The following is an 18,766-nucleotide window of genomic DNA, read 5'->3' on the forward strand; positions in this document are numbered from 1 at the left end:
AAGCTGCTACTCATAAATAATGTGGCCAACATCCCCACCATCCCAGTGCCAAAAAATATAAAGTCAGGGACCAAAATAGAACTGCAGAAGTTGCAAGGCTGTGCTAGATCATCTGGAGACCAAATTACTGAACCCTAGATTATTGGCACATGGCTGCTTTTTTTTTTTTTTATTAAATAATGAAGTCTTATAAGTAAGAGTCCAACAATCACTGACCTGTGATCTGTCCCACTTAGCTTTTGGAACTAGCCCATCAAGCACATCCAGTCTGCAGGTTGTATCAACCCTGTTGCACAGTGCAGGCTTAAGACTACTCTTTGTTCTTGACCTTGAATTACTGGTTCACTTGGAAGTTCATGTGGTCATCTGGGACAGTTGTGGACCAGGCCTTAAGGAGCAGTACTGAAGTGAAGGAAGCCCCTCTAGTCTAGCTTTCAGGCCATACATGGAAGTAATTTAGTGCAGCTGAAAGTTTAATTCTTCTGTAAACAACCAGTTGCAGGAATATATCCCTGTACATATTATTCTTCCTTCTTTAAGGAGCTAGAGCCAATGTGATCTTCATATGGACCAAGTAGTCTCTCAGGTTTCTGTAGTCGCAGATTGCCCCTTAACCTCAGCTGGTCATTTTGGAAATATGTAAAGAGGAAAGATGAATAAGTACAAAATCTTCATTAGTAACAGAGAGACCAACTCAAGTTTCACAAAAAGCCATCAGTGGATCTTGGGAGTGGAAAAGAAAAGCTGTGTGACATTTATCCTCTTAATATTTGCCTAGATATTAAGCAAAAGGACTATTTTAAACTTCTGAATCCAACTTTAATTGCTTTTGTGTTTTTCATTATTCATCCAGAAATGGCAAAATGCTGACCTCAATGGTAAATTTAAACTTCCAACGAAGAATGAATTTATTCCTACGAATTTTGAGATTTTATCATTAGAAAAAGAAGCAACACCGTACCCTTCTCTTATTAAGGTAACATATTAGAATCGGTGATTTTTAAATTTAGGGGATACACCTATTACACGGAAGGGACTGGAGAGATGATTTCTTCATTTGGTACTGTGTTGGTTTTGGGGGCTCACATCCTAAGAGTTACCAGAAACTTGTAGAAAGAATAGCTGCAAGGAATATTAAAAGGCTAGAAAAGTTAAAGCAGACAAACTACTAAACAGTTTAGAATCTAGGGTATTGTTTTCTTCACAGAAAAAAAAATTAATTCTGGGCTACAACCACAGATCTGAAAGTTATCAGCCTACTTTCCATATTCACTGAAGACTAAGGAAGTTGATTTGTGCTGCATCATGAAAGTTAGAGATAAAGAGAATTTCTAAACCCTGGAAGAAAGCATATCCAAGGGAAGCGCTTGGATTTCTTGCCCTTAAAATAATTCTCAGTTTGTTAGAGTGGCTTTAGGAAGTTGATGAGAACAAGGAAGTTAGGAAGTTAATAAGCCATTGAGAACGGTGATTGAGAAATGGAGCTTTTGTGCTCGCTTCGACAGCACATACTAAAATTGGAACGATACAGAGGAGAAATGGAGCTTTTTCTTTTCCTTTTTCAGAATGTTCTTTTCGTGTCATTATTTACACCTTGAGTAAATTGTGTAGAAAAATGGATCAAATTATTACTGCACATCCTCTTTCCTAAATTCTCTTTCTAAACTCACCATTGTAGACATACATCTTTTTTTATTTTCTTCAAAGGACCTAACATTCAGATCAACTCAATGAGATGACGTAGTGTTTAGAAACTTGAAATTTATCTCAAGCAACTATATTATTAACTAGACGACCATTTTTCTTTAAAAATGACATTTTAAGGGAGGAGTTAAGATGGCGGAGGAATAGGGGGACCTAAGCTTGCCTCATTCCTCGAACACAGCTAGATAAATATCAAATCATTCTGAACACCCAAGAAATCAATCTGAGCACTGAGAGAACAAAACTGCAAGTCTACAAGTAGAATTGTGGAAGGTTGGAGCTGTGGAGAGTTGATTTGGGGGAGATAAGAACTGCCGGGGCTGCGGAAGGGAGGGAGCCCTACTTACAGAGACTACTGCAAGGTATTATAAGCAGCAGAACACAAAATCTGAAGTTTTAGAAGTCTCCTACTGCCAGGGTCATGCCTGGCTTAGTGGTGCTTCTGTGGGGAGGAAGGGTGGATACCTGGGAGTGGGCAGTATAGTCTGAGGATCCCCTGGGTCGCAGGGGTAAACAGTTCCCCTGTTTGGAGTGCATTTAGGAGTGGCAGCAAGACCTCTCCACGGACAGAAGAAAGGGTGGCACCAGTGTGCTGTACTGTTCCCAGGCATAGGAGCGGGGACACCAGCTGAGGGCAGGGAGTCTTAGTGCCTGCTTTTGGTTCTGCTTTGCCATAAACTTTGAACCACTTCACAGTCCTATGACCACTTTCCTGGGACTGGCTGCAAGCAGCAAAAGTGGGGAGACATCCTTCCCGGAGGATCAGCGCAGGGTGGTGCTGTGGGAGTCCCTAAAATTTGGAGTTTAGAAACCCAGCTGCGCCCTGAGATAAAACAGCTTGGACACAGACAGGGTGAAGGCAGGGATTTGATGGAAGCTGAGGCACAAGAGGGGTGATTGTTTGCTCTTCTGTAAGGGCTCCTTGAATAGTGGTGGGCACAAGCTTTCCACTGCAGGGATGAGAGAGCAGAGTGGAGCTATATCCCCCGTTTGTCCCCCCCACCCCCACCCCCTCAACACTGACTGACCTCAGTGAGCTAAATAGTACCACCAAGTAGAGATTGGAGCCACTTACACCCCCCATCTCTACAAGGCAAATAGGCCTGAGAATCAGTGCAGCAGGCCCTTCCCCCAGACCAGCACAAACCCCTTGCATGTACCAAGTCTACTGATCATAAAGTGCTGCAGAGCTTTAGCTCTAAGGGAAATAGGATCTAGCTTCTTTTGACAAGCAGACCCAAACACACCTAGGATCTAATTTTTTGTTGTTGTTTTGTTTTGTTTTTTCTCGACAAAATGACGAGACGGAATTCACCCCAAAAGAAAGAACAGGAAGTAGAAGTAACAGCCAGGGATTTAACCAATACAGATATAAGTAAGATGTCTGAACTAGAATTTATTTATTTACTTTTATTTATTTTTAAAAGATGTTTTTATTTGAGAAAGAGAGAGTACATTAGCGGGGGGGGAGGGGGCAGAGGGAGAGCAAACTCCCAGCTGAGCGGGGAACTGGATGTGGGGCTCCATCCTGGGACTCCGGGATTATGACCTGAGCTGAAGGCAGACACCCAACCAACCGAGCCACCCAGGTACCTCTACACTAGAATTTAAAACAATGATTATAAGAATACTACCTGGGTTTGAAAAAAGCATAGAAGACACTAGAGAATCCCTTACTGTAGAGATAAAATAACTGGAATCTAGTCAGACCGAAATTAAAATGCTATAACTGAGATGCAAACCCTAATGGATGCCATAACAATGAGGATGAACAAAGAGAAATTAATCAGTGATATAGAAGATAGAATTATGGGAAAAAATGAAGCTGAAAAGAAGAGGGAAAGGTATTGGATCATGAAGGTAGACTTAGGGAACTCAGCAGCTTTTTAAAACATAGTAACATTCTTATCATAGGAGTCCCAGAAGGTGATGAGAAAGAAAAAGGAGCAGAAAGTTTACTTGAGCAAATTAACTGAAAACTTTCCTGATCTAGGGGAGGGCACAGATATTGAAATCCAAGAAGCCCAGAGAACTCCCATTAAATTCAACAAAGACCAGGCATCACCTAGACATATCATAGTCAAATTCACAAAATACACAGACAAGGAAAGAATCCTGAAAGCAGAAAGGGGAAAAAGTCCTTAACCTACAAGGGAATCAGGTTCACAGCAGATTTGTCCGCAGAAACTTGGCAGGCCAGAAGGGAATGGCAAGATATATTCAGCGTGCTGAATGGGAAAATTATGCGGCTAAGAATACTTTATCCAGCAAGGTTGTCATTCAGAATGGAAGAAGAGATAAAGAGTTTCCCAGAAAAACAAAAACTAAAGGAATTCGTGACCACTAAACCAGCCCTGCAAGGAATATTAAAGGGGACCCTTTGAGCAGGAAAGAGAGACCCAAAGTAACAAAGACTAGGAAGGAACAGAGACAGTCTATAGGAACAGCGACTTGACAGGTAATATAATGGCACTAAATTCATAGCTTTCAATAATTACTCTGAATATAAACAGACTAAATACTCCAATCAAAAGACATAGGGTATCAGAATGGATAAAAAAAAAAGCAAGACCCATCTATATGCTGCCTACAAGAGACTCATTTTAGACCTAAAGATACCTGCAGATTGAAAGTGAGGGGATGTGAATGTATGTCAGAAGAAAGCCAGAGTATCCATACTTATGTCAGACAAACTAGATTTTTTTTTTTTAAAGATTTTATTTATTTATTTGACGGAGGAGACACAGCAAGAGAGGGAACACAAGCAGGAAGAGTGGGAGAGGGAGAAGCAGACTCTCCGCTGAGCAGGGAGCCCAGTGTAGGGCCCACTCCCAGGACCCTGAGACCACGACCTGAGCCGAAGGCAGACGCTTAATGACTGAGCCACCCAGGCACCCCTATGTCAGACAAACTAGATTTTTAAAACAAAGGCTGTAACAATGAGATGAAAGGCATTATATCATAATTAAGAGATCTATCCATCAATAAGATCTAACAATTGTAAATATTTATGCCCCCAGCTTAGCACCCAAATATATAAATCAATTAATAACAAAGTCATTGATAATACAATGATAGTAGGGGACTTTAACACCCCACTTAAATTAATGGACAGAAAAGCAGAAAATTTTCTAAGCAGAAAATCAAGGAAATAATGGCTTTGAATGACACACTGGACCTGATGGACTTAACAGATATATTCAGAACATTTCATCCTAAAGCAGCAGAATACACATTCTTTTCGAGTGTACGTGGAACATCCTCTAGAATAGATCACATACTGGGTCACACACAAATCAGCCCTCAACAAGTACAAAATGATCGAGATCATTCCATGCATATTTTCAGGCCACAATGCTATGAAACTTGAAGTCAGCCACAAGAAAAAAATTTGTAAAGACCACAAATACATGGAGGTTAACATCCTGCTAAAAGAATGAATGGGTTAACCAGGAAATTAAAGAAGAAATAAAAAAGTACTCAGAAGCAAATGAAAATGAAAACACGATAGTCCAAAATTTTGGGGATGCAGCAAAGGCAGTCCTAAGAGGGAAGTATATTTGCAATACAGGCCTTCCTCAAGAAGCAAAAAAGTCTCAAATACACAAGCTAACCTTACACCTAAAGGAGCAGCAAATAAAGCCTGAAGCCAACAGAAAGAAAATAATAAGGATTAGAGTGGAAATAAATGATACAGAAACAAACAAAAAAAACCAGAATGGATCAATGAAACCAAGAGCTGGTTCTTTGAAAGAATTAATAAAATTGATAAACCCTTAGCCAGACTTCTTTTAAAAGAAAAGAGAAAGGACCTAAATAAATAAAACCATGAATGAAGGAGAAGAGATCACAACCAACACCACAGAAATACAAATAATCATAAGAGAATATTATGAAAAATTATATGCCAAAAAACTAGGCAATCTGGACAAAATGGATAAATTCCTAGAAACATACAAACTACCAAAACTGAAACAGGAAGAAATAGACAATCTGAACAGACCCATAACCAACAAAGATATTAAATCAGTGATCAAAAAATCTCCCAACAAACAAAAGTCCAGGGCCAGATGGCTTTCTAGGGGAGTTCTACCAGACATTTAAAGAAGAGTTAACACCTGTTCTTAAACTGTTCCAAAAAATAGAAATGGAAGGAAAACTTCCGAACTCCTACACTGCTAGCATTACCTTGATCCCAAAACCAGACAAAGACCCCACTAAAAAGGAGAATTACACACCAATATCCCTGATGAACATGGATGCAAAAATTCTCAAGATACTAGCAAATTGAAGCCAACAGTACATTAAAAGAATCATTCACCACGATCAAGTGGGATTTATTACTTGGCTGCAGGGGTGGTTCAGTATACACAAATAAATCAATGCGATACATTAGCTTAATAAAGGATAAGAACCATATGATCCTCTCAGTAGATGCATAGAAAGCATTTGACAAAATACAGCATCCATTCTTTATAAAAACCCTCAGCAAAGTAGGTATAGATGGAACATACCTCAACATCATAAAAGCCATATACGAAAGACCCACAGCTGGTGTCAGTGGGGATACCCACAGCTCTTCTCAGTGGGGAAGAACTGAGAGCATTTCCTCTAAGGTCAGGAACAAGACTATTTAACATAGTACTGGAAGTCTTAGCCTCAACAATCAAGACATCAAAAATATAAGGCATCCAAATTGGCAGGGAAGAAGTCAAACTTGCAATATTTGCAGATGACATGATACTCTATGTAGAAAACCCAAAGACTCCACCAAAAAAATTGCTAGAACTAATACATGAATTCAGCAAAGTCACAGGATATACGATCAGCGTACAGAAATCTATTGCATTTCTGTACACCAGTAATGAAGCAGCAGGAAAAGAAATCAAGGAATTGATCCCATTTACAGTTGCACCAAAAACCATAAGATACCTAGGAATAAACCTAACCAAAGAAATAAAAGTTCTGTATTCAGAAAACTACCAAACATTTATGAAAGAAATTGAAGAGGGCATAAAGAAATGGGAAAACATCCTATGCTCATGGATTGGAAGAACAGACATTGTTAAAATGTCTAGACTACCCAAAGCAGTCTACACATTTAATGCAATCCCTATCAAAACACCACCAGCACTTTTCACACAACTAGAACAAGCAATCCTAAAATTGTATGGAACCACAGAAGACCCCAAATATCCAAAGCAACCCTGAAAAAGAAAAGCAAAGCTGGAGGCATCACAATTCTGGACATCAAGCTGTATTACAAAACTGTGATCATCAAGACAGTGTGATACTGGCACAAAAACAGACACATAGGTCAATGGAATAGAATAGAAAACCCAGGAATGGACCTACAACTATATGGTCAAATAATCTTTAACAAAGCAGGAAAGAATATCCAATGGAAAAAAGGCTCTTCAATAAATGGTGCTGGGAAAACTGGACTGCTGCTCTCTTACATAAAAATAAACTCAAAATGGATGAAAGACCTAAATGTGAGACAGGAAACCATCAAAATCCTAAAGGAGAACACAGGCAGCAACCTCTTTGACCTCGGCTGCAGCAACTTCTTGCTAGACACATCTCAGGAGGCAAGGGAAACAAAAGCAAAAATGAACTATTGGGACTTCATCAGGATAAAAAGCTTCTGCACAGCGAAGGAAACGATCAACAAAACTAAAAGGCAGCCTATGGAATGGGAGAAGATATTTGCAAATGACATATCTGATGAAAGGTTAGTATCCAAAATCTGTAAAGAACTTACCAAACTAACTCAACACCTAAAAAACAAATAATCCAGTTAAGAAATGGGCAGAAGACATAGACATTTTTCCAAAGAAGACATACGGGTGGTTAAGAGGCACATGAAAAGATGCTCTACCTCACTCATCATCAGGGAAATACAGATCAAAACCACGATGAGATAACACCTCACACCTGTGGGAATGGCTAACATTAACAACACAAGAAACAACAGATGTTGGCGAGGATGTGGAGAAAGGGGAACTCCCTTATACTGTTGGTGGGAATGCAAACTGGTGCAGCTGCTCTGGAAAACAGTATGGAGGTTCCTCAAAAAGTTAAAAGTAGAACTACCCTATAATCCAGCAATTGCACTACTGGCTATTTACCCAAAGGTTATAAAAATACATGTTTGAAGGGATACATGCATCCCAGTGTTTATAGTAGCATTATCAACAGTAGCCAAACAATGGAGAGAGCCCAGATGTTCATTAACTGATGAATGGATGAAGGATATGTGGCACATATATACAATGAAATATTACTCACCCATCAAAAAGAATGAAATCTTGTCATTTGCAACCCCGTGGATGGAGCTAGAGTGTATTATGCTAAGCGAAATAAGTTAGAGAAAGACAAATACCATATGGTTTCACTCATATGTGGAATTTAAGAAACAAAACAGGTGAACATATGGGGGAGGGAGGAGATAAAAATTAAAAAGAGAGAGGGAAACCATAAGAGATTCTTAAAGACAGGGAACAAACAGGGTTGATGGAGGGAGGTGGGTGGGGATGGGCTCGGCGAGTGATGGGGCTTAAGAGGACACTTGTTATGATGAGCACTGGGTGTTGTATGTAAGTGATGAATCTCTGAATTCTCCTGAAACGAATATTGCACTGTACGTTGACTAGAATATAAATTAAAAGTTTGAGAAGAAAAAACTGACATTTTAATGAATTAGAGGTTAGGTTATTCAAAGAGAAAGCTTGTTTACCTCTCCTATTTTTTGTAGTTTGTTTTAAATAGGTCTTCTCAAAGTAAACTAAGGAGAACATTTATATCTCTTGTCAGAGTTTCAAGAGTTTTTAATACAGTATGAGTGAAGTGGAGAGTTAAAGTAGTGGCTTATTTGTTCATCTCTGGCTGTGTTATCTATTACCACATAACAAATTCCTCCAAAATTTAGGAACTGAAAACATTTATCTCCATGCAGTTTCTGAGGGTCAGGAATCTGGAAGTGGCTTAGTTGGGTAATTCTGGCTCAGGGTCTCTTATTATAGTCAAACTGTTGGCTGGGGCTTCAGCCTCTGAAGGCTCAATTAGAGCTGAAGCATTTTCTTCTAAATTCAGTTGTGTGATTGTTGGCAGGCCTTAGCTCTTCTCCACATAAATAGAGTTGTTTGACATGGAAGCTGGCTTCCTCCAAAGTGAGTGATTCAAGAGAGAAAGTGGGTGATCAAGATGGAATCCGTAATGTCTTTTAGAATCTAATCTCAGAGGTACCATGCCATCGCTTCTGTCATAGTCTTGCTCACATAGACCAATCCTGGTTCATTGTGGGAGAGATGACTATACAGGGATGTGAATGCCAACAGGTAGGGATTGCTATAGCCCCCCTTGGAGGCTGGCTGCCGCACCCCGCTAAGGACTCCTGCATCTGCCTCTCAGTGTTCAGAAGGACGGGGATAGGACAGTTGGTATTGGCTTCTCCAGTCTATCTCTTCCTCTGCTGTGTCCCCCATATCCCTCACCCAGGGGAGACAGAAGGGTGATTTTTCTCTGCTACCAGAATCAGCAGTTTTCTCTCTTTACCTTCCCACCTGGAGACCCTCTGAGTATGCCTCAAGGCCATGAAACTCTCAACATTGCCTCTCCTACTCCTCTTGAAGAGTGGTTTGATTGAGCTTTTTGCCAAATGTGCCCATATTTTATTAACCAGATTGTTTCTCCATCACAGGATACAGCTATGAGCAAACTCTGGTTCAAACAGGATGATAAGTTTTTCTTGCCAAAGGCTTGTCTCAACTTTGAATTTTTCAGGTATGTAAAATGAATCTGGCTACAAAGTTTCTTTTAAAAATCAATGATCCCATTCCTAAAAGTTGTCTTAGCTTCCGGGATGACCCATGTGTAGAAATGAAAGGAACTAGAGTTATGTAGCCTGGACCAGGGAAGGCTGCTGCTGGTAAGGGATATTGTAAAAGTCAAGGTTGTCAATTCTTCCTTCGCATTGATGAGTACACCCTTTAACTGACATGAGTTATGTTAGCCATTAGGAGGACCTTCCTAGCCTTCAGGACTTTGGAGTCTGGGGAGGCTATAGACTCATGCAGAAATTTCATTCAGGAAAGATTAAATAATTGAGGGTGTTTTCTGTTGTAGTTTCGGTTTTGTATTCTGAAACTTGCCCAGAGGAGGAGGTAGTAGTTACTAAATGGTTTTGAGTCTTTTCCAGCCTTTAAACATCTGAAGCCCTTAGATATTGTTTTCTCTGTTCTTGGCGTGGTCACTTAAAAATGATTTAATTAAAAAGGAAGAACATGTTTAGTAACGTTTATGAATACTACTGTTGGAATGATTTCTCAATATAAATCTGCAGTTCATCTCTGTCTCCTTTTATTTATTTGTATAGTAAAGTATATCATCCAGTTCAGATTTTACTTTGAGTTTATACTTCATAATTTTTATTTAAAATTCAGTGGTGTGTGTTTATGAAATAAACCTAGCATCATATAATAATGTTCACTAATTTTTATTGATTGACTTGACATGAAACTAAAACTAAATGCATTTTAAATGTTTTGGAATAGGGAAAAAGAAACTCTAAGTAGAAAATTAGTATTTCACTAACACGTACGGATGAGCTTATAGGGGGATGTAAACATTGTGTTTTATAGCATGAGATTCATGGACTTAATCTGGAGCTGTGCTGAGATTGTTTGCTTTTCACGTTAAACATGAACTGTCTGGCTGTGGCTTATTGTTGGTAGAGAGTATTACAAAGCTGGTTTTATTTTTTGATATTCAGAGTGATATTTATAACATTCCAAGCAGCTTGTCACCATTTTCCCATTTGACTTCTGTGATTATGAATTTCTCTACCTTTTGAGAAACCATTTGATATTTTTGCATTCTCTACACTACCCAGCGCAGTTCTTAGAACTAAAAACATCTACTTCCCAAAAGTCCCTCTCTCCGTGTTCTGCTATTCCTAGAGCTCACACTGTTAGGTTTCTTGTATATTCTTTAAGACATTTTGTGTGTGTACACCCTTTTAGTATTTTCAGAAATAGGATTATATTATGCATACTTAGTTACAGTTTTAAAAACTCTGATCCATATTTAAGCATATAGCACTTGAATACAAAATAAAATTTTTTTTAATTAACAAATGAACCAGAATGTAAGCATTGCGGTTGAATCATGTTCTCTCTTACAGCTCACCAGCACAGCTGCTGTGCATGCAGCATTTTAGGACACTTCTTGGAATTGCATTCTAAGCTTCAGCCATATGGCTCTGAGCTCCCAGATAGAGTGAAACTTTAATTTGCTGCCAAACAAGCCAAGCAGGCACCTGGCCTTGGGTCCTTTGCACTGGCTATTTCCTCAACCAGTCCCACCCAGATATCCCCAGAGCTTGCTCCTTTGCTTCCTTCAGGTCTAGGCCCAGATGTCACCTTATGAGAGAGGCATTGATTATCTATCTTATGTAAATTAGCAATCTTCTCTTACTACCACCACCTTCACTCCTGTTCCTCTTACCCTGCTTAATTTTTTTCAAAGCACTATCCCCACTTGATATATTAAAATTTATTCTCTCCTCCAACTAGACTATTAAACTCTATCAGGTCAGTGACTTTACCTGATTTTATTCCCAGTACCTAGAGAAGGGCCTAGCACTAGGCTCTTCTGAACCATACCTGCTTCCGTGTATTATAGTAGTAAGCGCGTGATACACATTTGTTGAGTGAATGACTCTTACTTGTTTGTCATAAAGGTAAGTGAGGTCATATAATCCAATGAGTAGGTCATTCGACTTGCATTTGAATCTGAATTCTGCCACTACTAGCCCAGGTTACACGCGGAAAGCTGTGTTTCTTAGTCAAGAAATGATTAAGTTAGGTGATCTCTGTGGTCCTATTTAGTTCTTGTACTCTCTGATTGTTTCCTCATTTTGGTTGCTCTTTTTCACTTAAGTTTTTTTTTTTTTTAAGATTTTATTGATTTATTGGTCAGATAGAGCACCAGCAGGGGAAGTGGCAGGCAGAGGGAGAAGCAGGCTTCCCACTGAGCAGGGAGCCCGATGCGGGACTTGATCCCGGGATCCCAGGATCATGACCCAAGCCAAAGGCAGACGTTTAACTGAGCCACTCAGGCGTCCCTTAAGTATTGTTTTTTTTTATTTTAGTATTTTTTCGTAGCTCTCTCTGCAGTTATACGGTAGGAATTATCAATTATTTTACTGACAGTGCTATAGCTTTATTGGTTTGGGGGGAAACTCAGAGATGAGCTAACATTTCACAGGTCTCCGTTTTTCTTGTTTAAGGTCAAAAATTACAGCTCACAAACTTCTCAGTCTCATACTTAGGTCCACCCAGGGTATGGCTTACTTAGAGGGAGGAAGACATGCAAATGTTAGATGAGCTCTGTCGGCCATGCCTCCTTTTTTTTTTTTTAACTTAGTTTTTCATTTTAAATAATCTCTGCACCCAGTGTGGGACTGGAGCTCACGACCCCAACATCAGGAGTCTTGTACTCTTCTAACTGAGCCTGCCAGGTGCCTGACCATGCCTCCTCCTTTTAGTCTCAACGCAGGCATGCCTTTTAGCCTGTTCCCACTCCTTACCTGCCCTGCGTTGTTTTTTTTTTTTAAGATTTTATCTATTTATTTGACAGAGAGATAGAGCACAAGTAGGCAGAGGCAGAGGGAGAAGCAGGCTCCCTGCTCAGTGGGGGAGCCCGACACGGGACTCGATCCCAGGACCCTGCGATCATGACCTGAGCCAAAGGCAGATGCTTAACTGACTGAGCCACCCAGGCTCCCCAGCCCTGAATTTCTAACTTGTCAGTCTGGCCACACACCATCTGGGGCAAACAGTTGCTTCTCCTTCCTCACCACTACCAGCACATGTGGCGTACTTTGGGCTTCTTTTTCAGATATCTTGTGGTTTTTTGCCTCCCGAGAAGAACAGACTCAAGAATTCAAACCATATCTTCAGGAAATGGTATTAACTGATGTTCAGTTTCTTGATCCATCTCAAAAGGCCACATCACATTGGGAAGTAATAAATCAGTTATTTTACTGTCAACATTTTCTTCCAGCCCATTTGCTTATGTGGACCCCTTGCACTGTAACATGGCCTATTTGTACCTTGAGCTCCTCAAAGACTCACTCAACGAGTATGCATATGCAGCAGAGCTAGCAGGCTTGAGCTATGACCTCCAAAATACCATCTATGGGATGTATGTAAGTACCCACGTCTTAGAGCCTTCCACTCATCAACATTTTTTTATATTGATTTGATGGAAGCATTTTTGATTGAGGGTATGAGTTTAATTTCTTTTAAAAAAATATTTATGGCTAATCATATTTTCTCATCATTTAATTTTTCAGTTAGCTCTTATTCTAAGTATTCAGTGATTACATTCACATTATGCAAATTTTCCTTGATTTCTGTTTTTGTTTTTTTTTAACATCTTTCATCAGATTGTCATATTTTTCTCCTCAAACAAAATGGGACCCTGATTGAGGTTTAAATCTCACCCATTCTCTATGTGAAATCTTGGTCTTTGACAACAGAACGATGTCTTCCTGGCATTGTAAAACAAGGTTGGCTGATTCTGTTTCCCTAGAAAATCAGATCATGAGGCTGCATATCCATACTCTTCGGTCATGTTTCTTCATTACCATGCCACTGCTTGAGGTATCAAAGCATTTCTTTTGTTTTTCTTTTTGTTAGTCGCTACATTTATGCTGATCCTCTCCATTGCAACATGACATACCTGTTTATCAGGTTATTGAAGGATGATTTAAAAGAGTATACATATGCAGCACGCCTCTCAGGTTTGAGCTATGGCATTGCATCAGGAATGAATGCAATACTTGTAAGTAAAATGAAAACCAAAGAAAAGGTGCCACACCTTTTAAGCATTATGTTGAGCTTGGGAAAACTATTAACTTCTGCATTTTTTAAACAGGAAGGTTGATGGTTTCTTCCTTGCACCTTTTTGATGATTGAAAAGCTCAAATTAGTAGGCGTTCCACTAATGAATGATTCAGTAGAGTTTAGTGCAATTTGTGAACATGTATGTGTGCTACATTTATCTGCATGTTCCTCTGCTTGAAATGTGTAACATATTCTGAAAACATGTTGTTCTTTCCATGTGCTTGACTGTATTAACATCTGTAAGTGAAAAATAACTGTAGTTAACTGTTGTGGTGCTTGAATTTTTCTCCTATATAAGCTTCCTTTATTTTTGCTGACAGCAGTAGAAAGCTCCTGTGTTCAAATATATTTGATGTTTTCATTTAATTTATTTTGTAGCATGCACCATTAACTACTTTTAAGTGTGTTTTAAAATAAGCATTACTAAAAACATCCCAAGAAATAACTAGATTTTTTTCTCCTGAAACTATTTCTGATGTGTTTCCAAACTTTTATCTCATTTCCAAATTAACATCCCTTCTATGGCACACATTCATCTTCACTTTTCTTGAAAAAATATTGTACATTTTAGTAACAACTAAAATGAGAGCATGTGCTGTGTACTCTGTACTCCTCTTTGTGAATTCTTATACAAAAGGTTTTAGGGTTTTAAAATTTTATTTTGCAGTGCCTTTTTTTTTTTCCCCACAAGTGAAATTTCCAGTAGTTTTCATTTAATGTGTGTGTACATAACTAACCATTTTCAGCGTCTAGGGAAATTTGAAGCTCAGAGATCAAAATAAACTCCAAATAGAAAAGTAATAATCTGTTGTTTATTTTTTGCTATTGAGTTTTAGTAGCTTATTACCATTAAAATAGGTAATTTTTAATTTATGACAGAATGAGCTTTCTGCTAGTTGTCAGTCTAGTTCCCATGGTACATGATGTGCTGTCCATGGCCAATAATGACCTGAGGTTCTTACCTATCATTTTGTATAAGGTAGAGGCTTTCTTGAGTATTCTAGTTGCAGTGTGTCCTCTATTGCTGTGGGTGCCACTGTGTGGAAATATAATAATAGGCATTCCCTGCTTTTCCCAGTGTTAGGTTTTGGAGACTATTAAAGTAAATTGTCCCGAGACAAAAATCCTGATAGTACAGACAGTGTGTCTTCACAGTACATCTGTTGTGCCATTGGCTTTGATACATCCGAATTCCTCAAACAAGCAATGATGAGATGTGTGGATCCTTTTTGGGCAACATTGAATGACAAAAATGGCAAAATGCCACAAAAATATACACACCCACACACAAAATTGGATCTGCCTGACTTTGCCAAAGAGGAATTTTAAAAAATATTTAAATAGAAACAATTTTGAGACATACCTAACAGTTGGCTAGATGATACTCTGGTAATTTTCACCTTCTTACCACGTCTATAAAAACCTTAAACCTGCCATTCCTTAGAAGTTATTTTTGGAAGATAAAACTTAAAACACAGTCTGTAGTTAATTTTGATTTAATGAGAGCTTGAATTTTGATGATGTGGTATGTTCTGCTGTAATCTGGCATCAGGTGAGTTTTCCTGTTGTTGACTTTGTTTAGGAATAGCAAAATTAGGCTTTTGGGTTATTAGTAAATAAGGATGGTTAATGTTCTCTTCCTGAGTTAAATTATATTTACGAGAAGATGAATCAGTTGAATTTCTTCTTCACTTTTATTTTAATATACCTGGCTTTGGGATTTTCTCAGTGTTTAAAAATCAAGCTTAAGGTGTTTATTTGGAGGGTTTTTTCGTGATATTTTTGGACTTCTAATACCCTGAACTCTTCTTTGTAGCTCTCGGTGAAAGGTTACAATGACAAGCAGCCGATTTTGCTAAAGAAGATTATTGAGAAAATGGCTACCTTTGAGATTGATGAAAAAAGATTTGAAATTATCAAAGAGGCAGTAAGTTTTCTGAACTCATTTTTGTAATCTTGTTGCTGTTCATAAACATAAGGTGGTAACTTTGCCTTATTGTGAACATTCTTGAGAGGAGAAGAGGAGAAGCACTACTACCCCTCTGGCAGTCCTCTCACCCTGTCTTTGCTAAGTCCTGTGCTCTCCTCAGAGAGTGACCCTGGGTGACTTGGGGACACCTGACCCTCGAGAGCTGGGCAGGTTGCAGCACTGACTTTCAGAGAGAAGCCTGAGGTAGACCTAGTAGCTGTGAGGGACCCCTTGAAAGTTTTATCCACCCTCCACTTCAGAAGGACACATGATTCTGTGACTGAGGTCTGCCTGCCATGAGAACCTTGTCACAGTAGGGCAGACTATTTAGGCTTGACGTGTCTTCCACTTAAACTCAACTCACAGTTGGCCTGATAATGGAAATATGGGAGGGATAGCAGTTTTAAAAGCCAAACTGTGACCTTAATTGTATACCAGAAGAAAAATTACCATTTTCAAATGTAGTTTTCAGATGAAGATGCAATATTTTGTATATGTAAGTGGACAGCCACTTGCTTATAAAGACTTTGGGAATGGCCTTATGGTACAGAATCAAAGGATACCAAGAGATGCAGGCCCTCAAAACTGGAGATGGCTTTCTGAGGAGTGAAAGATGTCCCATAGTGAGGACACTTAGAATACATGTCAGACGCTGGGGATAAAGCAGCAGCCCAAAGAAAAAGCATGCCCTTTAATTTAAGAATCAGAGACTATTAGAGTAAGCCCCATTCTAAATTACCTCACTTCAAAAAGGAGAAAGAAACAGGTATTCCTGCATCCCGCTAACACAGGATTTATGCAGAATGAAGTTTGATTATAGTTGATCTTTTTAAATGATTTTAAAAGGACTTATAAAATTAATGAACCTGTGTCTCCCTTCACTAGTATATGCGATCTCTTAACAATTTCCGAGCTGAGCAACCTCACCAGCACGCCATGTACTACCTCCGCCTGCTGATGACTGAAGTGGCCTGGACTAAAGATGAATTAAAAGAAGCCCTGGATGGTAAGGCTCATTTTCTATAACACTCTTCATTTTTTTCTAAAATCATTTTAATTTATCCTGATATCTAGTGTTTATGCTTTCTAATAACTTGTAGTTTTACTAAAGCCGGCTGTGCTTTGGGGCGCCTGGGTGGCTCAGTTGTTAAGCATCTGCCTTCGGGGGGCGCCTGGGTGGCTCAGTTGGTTAAGCAACTGCCTTCGGCTCAGGTCATGATCCTGGAGTCCCGGGATCGAGTCCCGCATCGGGCTCCCTGCTCAGCGGGGAGTCTGCTTCTCCCTCTGACCCTCTTCCCTCTCGTGCTCTCTATCTCTCATTCTCTCTCTCTCAAATAAATAAAATCTTTAAAAAAAAAAAAAAAAGCATCTGCCTTCGGCTCAGGTCATGATCCCAGGGTCCTGGGATCGAGCCCCACATCGGGCTCCTGCTCAGCGGGAGGCCTGCTTCTCCCTCTACCACTCCCCCTGCTTGTGTTCCCTCTCTCGCTGTCTGTCTCTTTCAAATAAATAAATAAAATCTTAAAAAAAAAAAGCCTGCTGTGCATACTTTTTTTTTTTTCAAATATAAAAACAGTGGTGGCCTTCAAAGTGGCTTTGGTATTCAGGCAGTGTAGCCACATTTGCTGCTTTCAACCTGGACCCATAGCAGGTAGTTATTGCTGTTCATAGATTTCTGTGGGTGACTAAAGGTTTTGACCAAAACACTTACCTTGTTAATATTGAAGGTTTCAGAAGAGGATGAAAGTCTTATCATATAGTGAAGCATGCTCAGGCATCTTTGGATTTGTTCAGTTAAAAAGTGGAAAACGTGTAAAGCTTAAAGAGTCATCCTTTGTTGCTTTTTTCTAAAATCTTAAATCTAGTTTTCAGAAGTTTTCTTGAAAATCCTAAATTCCGTGAGGGCAGTGATTATGGCTTCTTTTTATTCTCTTTATTTGTTATCCAGTGTACAGTATGTCCTCAGTATGCATCTAATGAATGCCTACTGAATGGAATGAAATTACTTCAGGATTGTTTTATTAGAAAGAATGTAGACTGATAGTACCCTTTATTGTTTTATCTTTCTCCCTTCTCAGCATTACTTTACCAACTAATCTTTTCCCCCACATGCTCAGCAGTAAAAGAATACTATTGAATTTTTAATGACATTTTATGACAAGTCCTTATGCTTACTATGTAAGTATAATACTTTTGCTGTCTTCAGTGACAAATCGAGCAGAGTATTGACAATCATTTTCTTGGTTGCCTCAGACATTGGGTAGGCATATAGATTATAAAATTCATTAGCTAGAACTAATACGTTTTTCTTTTAAAGATTTTATTTATTTGACAGAGAGACACAGTGAGAGAGGGAACACTAGCAGGGGGAGTGGGAGAGGGAGAGGCAGGCTTCCTGCAGAGCAGGGAGCCCGATGTGGGGCTCAATCCCAGGACTTGGGATCATGACCTGAACCGAAGGCAGATGCTTAACAACTGAGCCACCCAGGTGCCCCAGAACTAATGCATTTTTAATCCAGACAGTTAATAGACTTTGCAAAATGTTTGAGTCATGTGTAGTTAACAGCGAGAATTTTACCTTTTTTTTTTAAATCACATAATTGGTTTAAAAACTATTTTAAAACTTGAACCTGTACTCAGCATAATCAAAAAGCAAAAGTTTTGCATTTTTTCCCTTCGTTAGATTCTGGGTCAGTTGGTATATAAATTTTAAGCAAAATAGCTCTATAAAGTATATCATAGGCATATGAAATCTAAAATGTGTTTTTTATAGAGAAAGCGCTTTTTTGGTTTACATTCTCTGCTCAAATAAATAATTCTTCTACTGTGGTGTATGTATATACACATAGAATAATCCAGTAATGTCAAGGTGGCTTAATGTGGCAACACTTCAATGTGAGAGGCTGGCTCCCTCGTGGCTGCCAGTCAGTCGGCTGTCCAGGTACCAGGGTAGCAGGAACCTCAGAGTCCAGTTTGGTTCAACAGCATTTACTGACCGCCTGCTGTGCACCAGGCCCTAGACTTCAGTTGCTTGAGATAAACAGTGATCAATTATAGATGGGGTTTCTTGGATCAAGGAGTTCCAGTCTAGCGGCCACACCTGAAGGTAAACAGGTCATTTCAGTACAGGTGAAGAGAGTAGGTGTGGTAGAGATCTACAGAGAGCTCATGGGGTCTGGAG

The 18,766-nt window shown here is 39.3% G+C and overlaps 1 protein-coding gene across 4 annotated transcripts in view; it reads left to right on the top strand.

The window, feature by feature from the left end:
* IDE (insulin degrading enzyme) overlaps window positions 1-18,766 on the top strand; it is a 98,447-nt gene that overhangs the window by 64,306 nt on the left and 15,375 nt on the right. For 3 of the 4 annotated variants that reach the window (XM_028098436.2, XM_088019793.1, XM_028098437.2), the window contains 5 exons: window positions 854-976; window positions 9,407-9,489; window positions 12,772-12,916; window positions 15,433-15,543; window positions 16,471-16,591. In XM_028098436.2, coding sequence (XP_027954237.1) covers window positions 854-976; window positions 9,407-9,489; window positions 12,772-12,916; window positions 15,433-15,543; window positions 16,471-16,591 — 583 coding nt within the window. Of the gene's footprint in view, window positions 1-853; window positions 977-9,406; window positions 9,490-12,771; window positions 12,917-13,409; window positions 13,555-15,432; window positions 15,544-16,470; window positions 16,592-18,766 lie in introns of all 4 variants that reach the window. The other variant, XM_028098438.2, reaches the window with a different exon arrangement.

The sequence above is a fragment of the Eumetopias jubatus genome, unplaced genomic scaffold, assembly GCF_037043125.1.
Source record: "Eumetopias jubatus isolate StellerSeaLion01/CBP00866 unplaced genomic scaffold, mEumJub1_p1.0 scaffold_17, whole genome shotgun sequence".
Taxonomy (NCBI): Eukaryota; Metazoa; Chordata; class Mammalia; order Carnivora; family Otariidae; genus Eumetopias; species Eumetopias jubatus.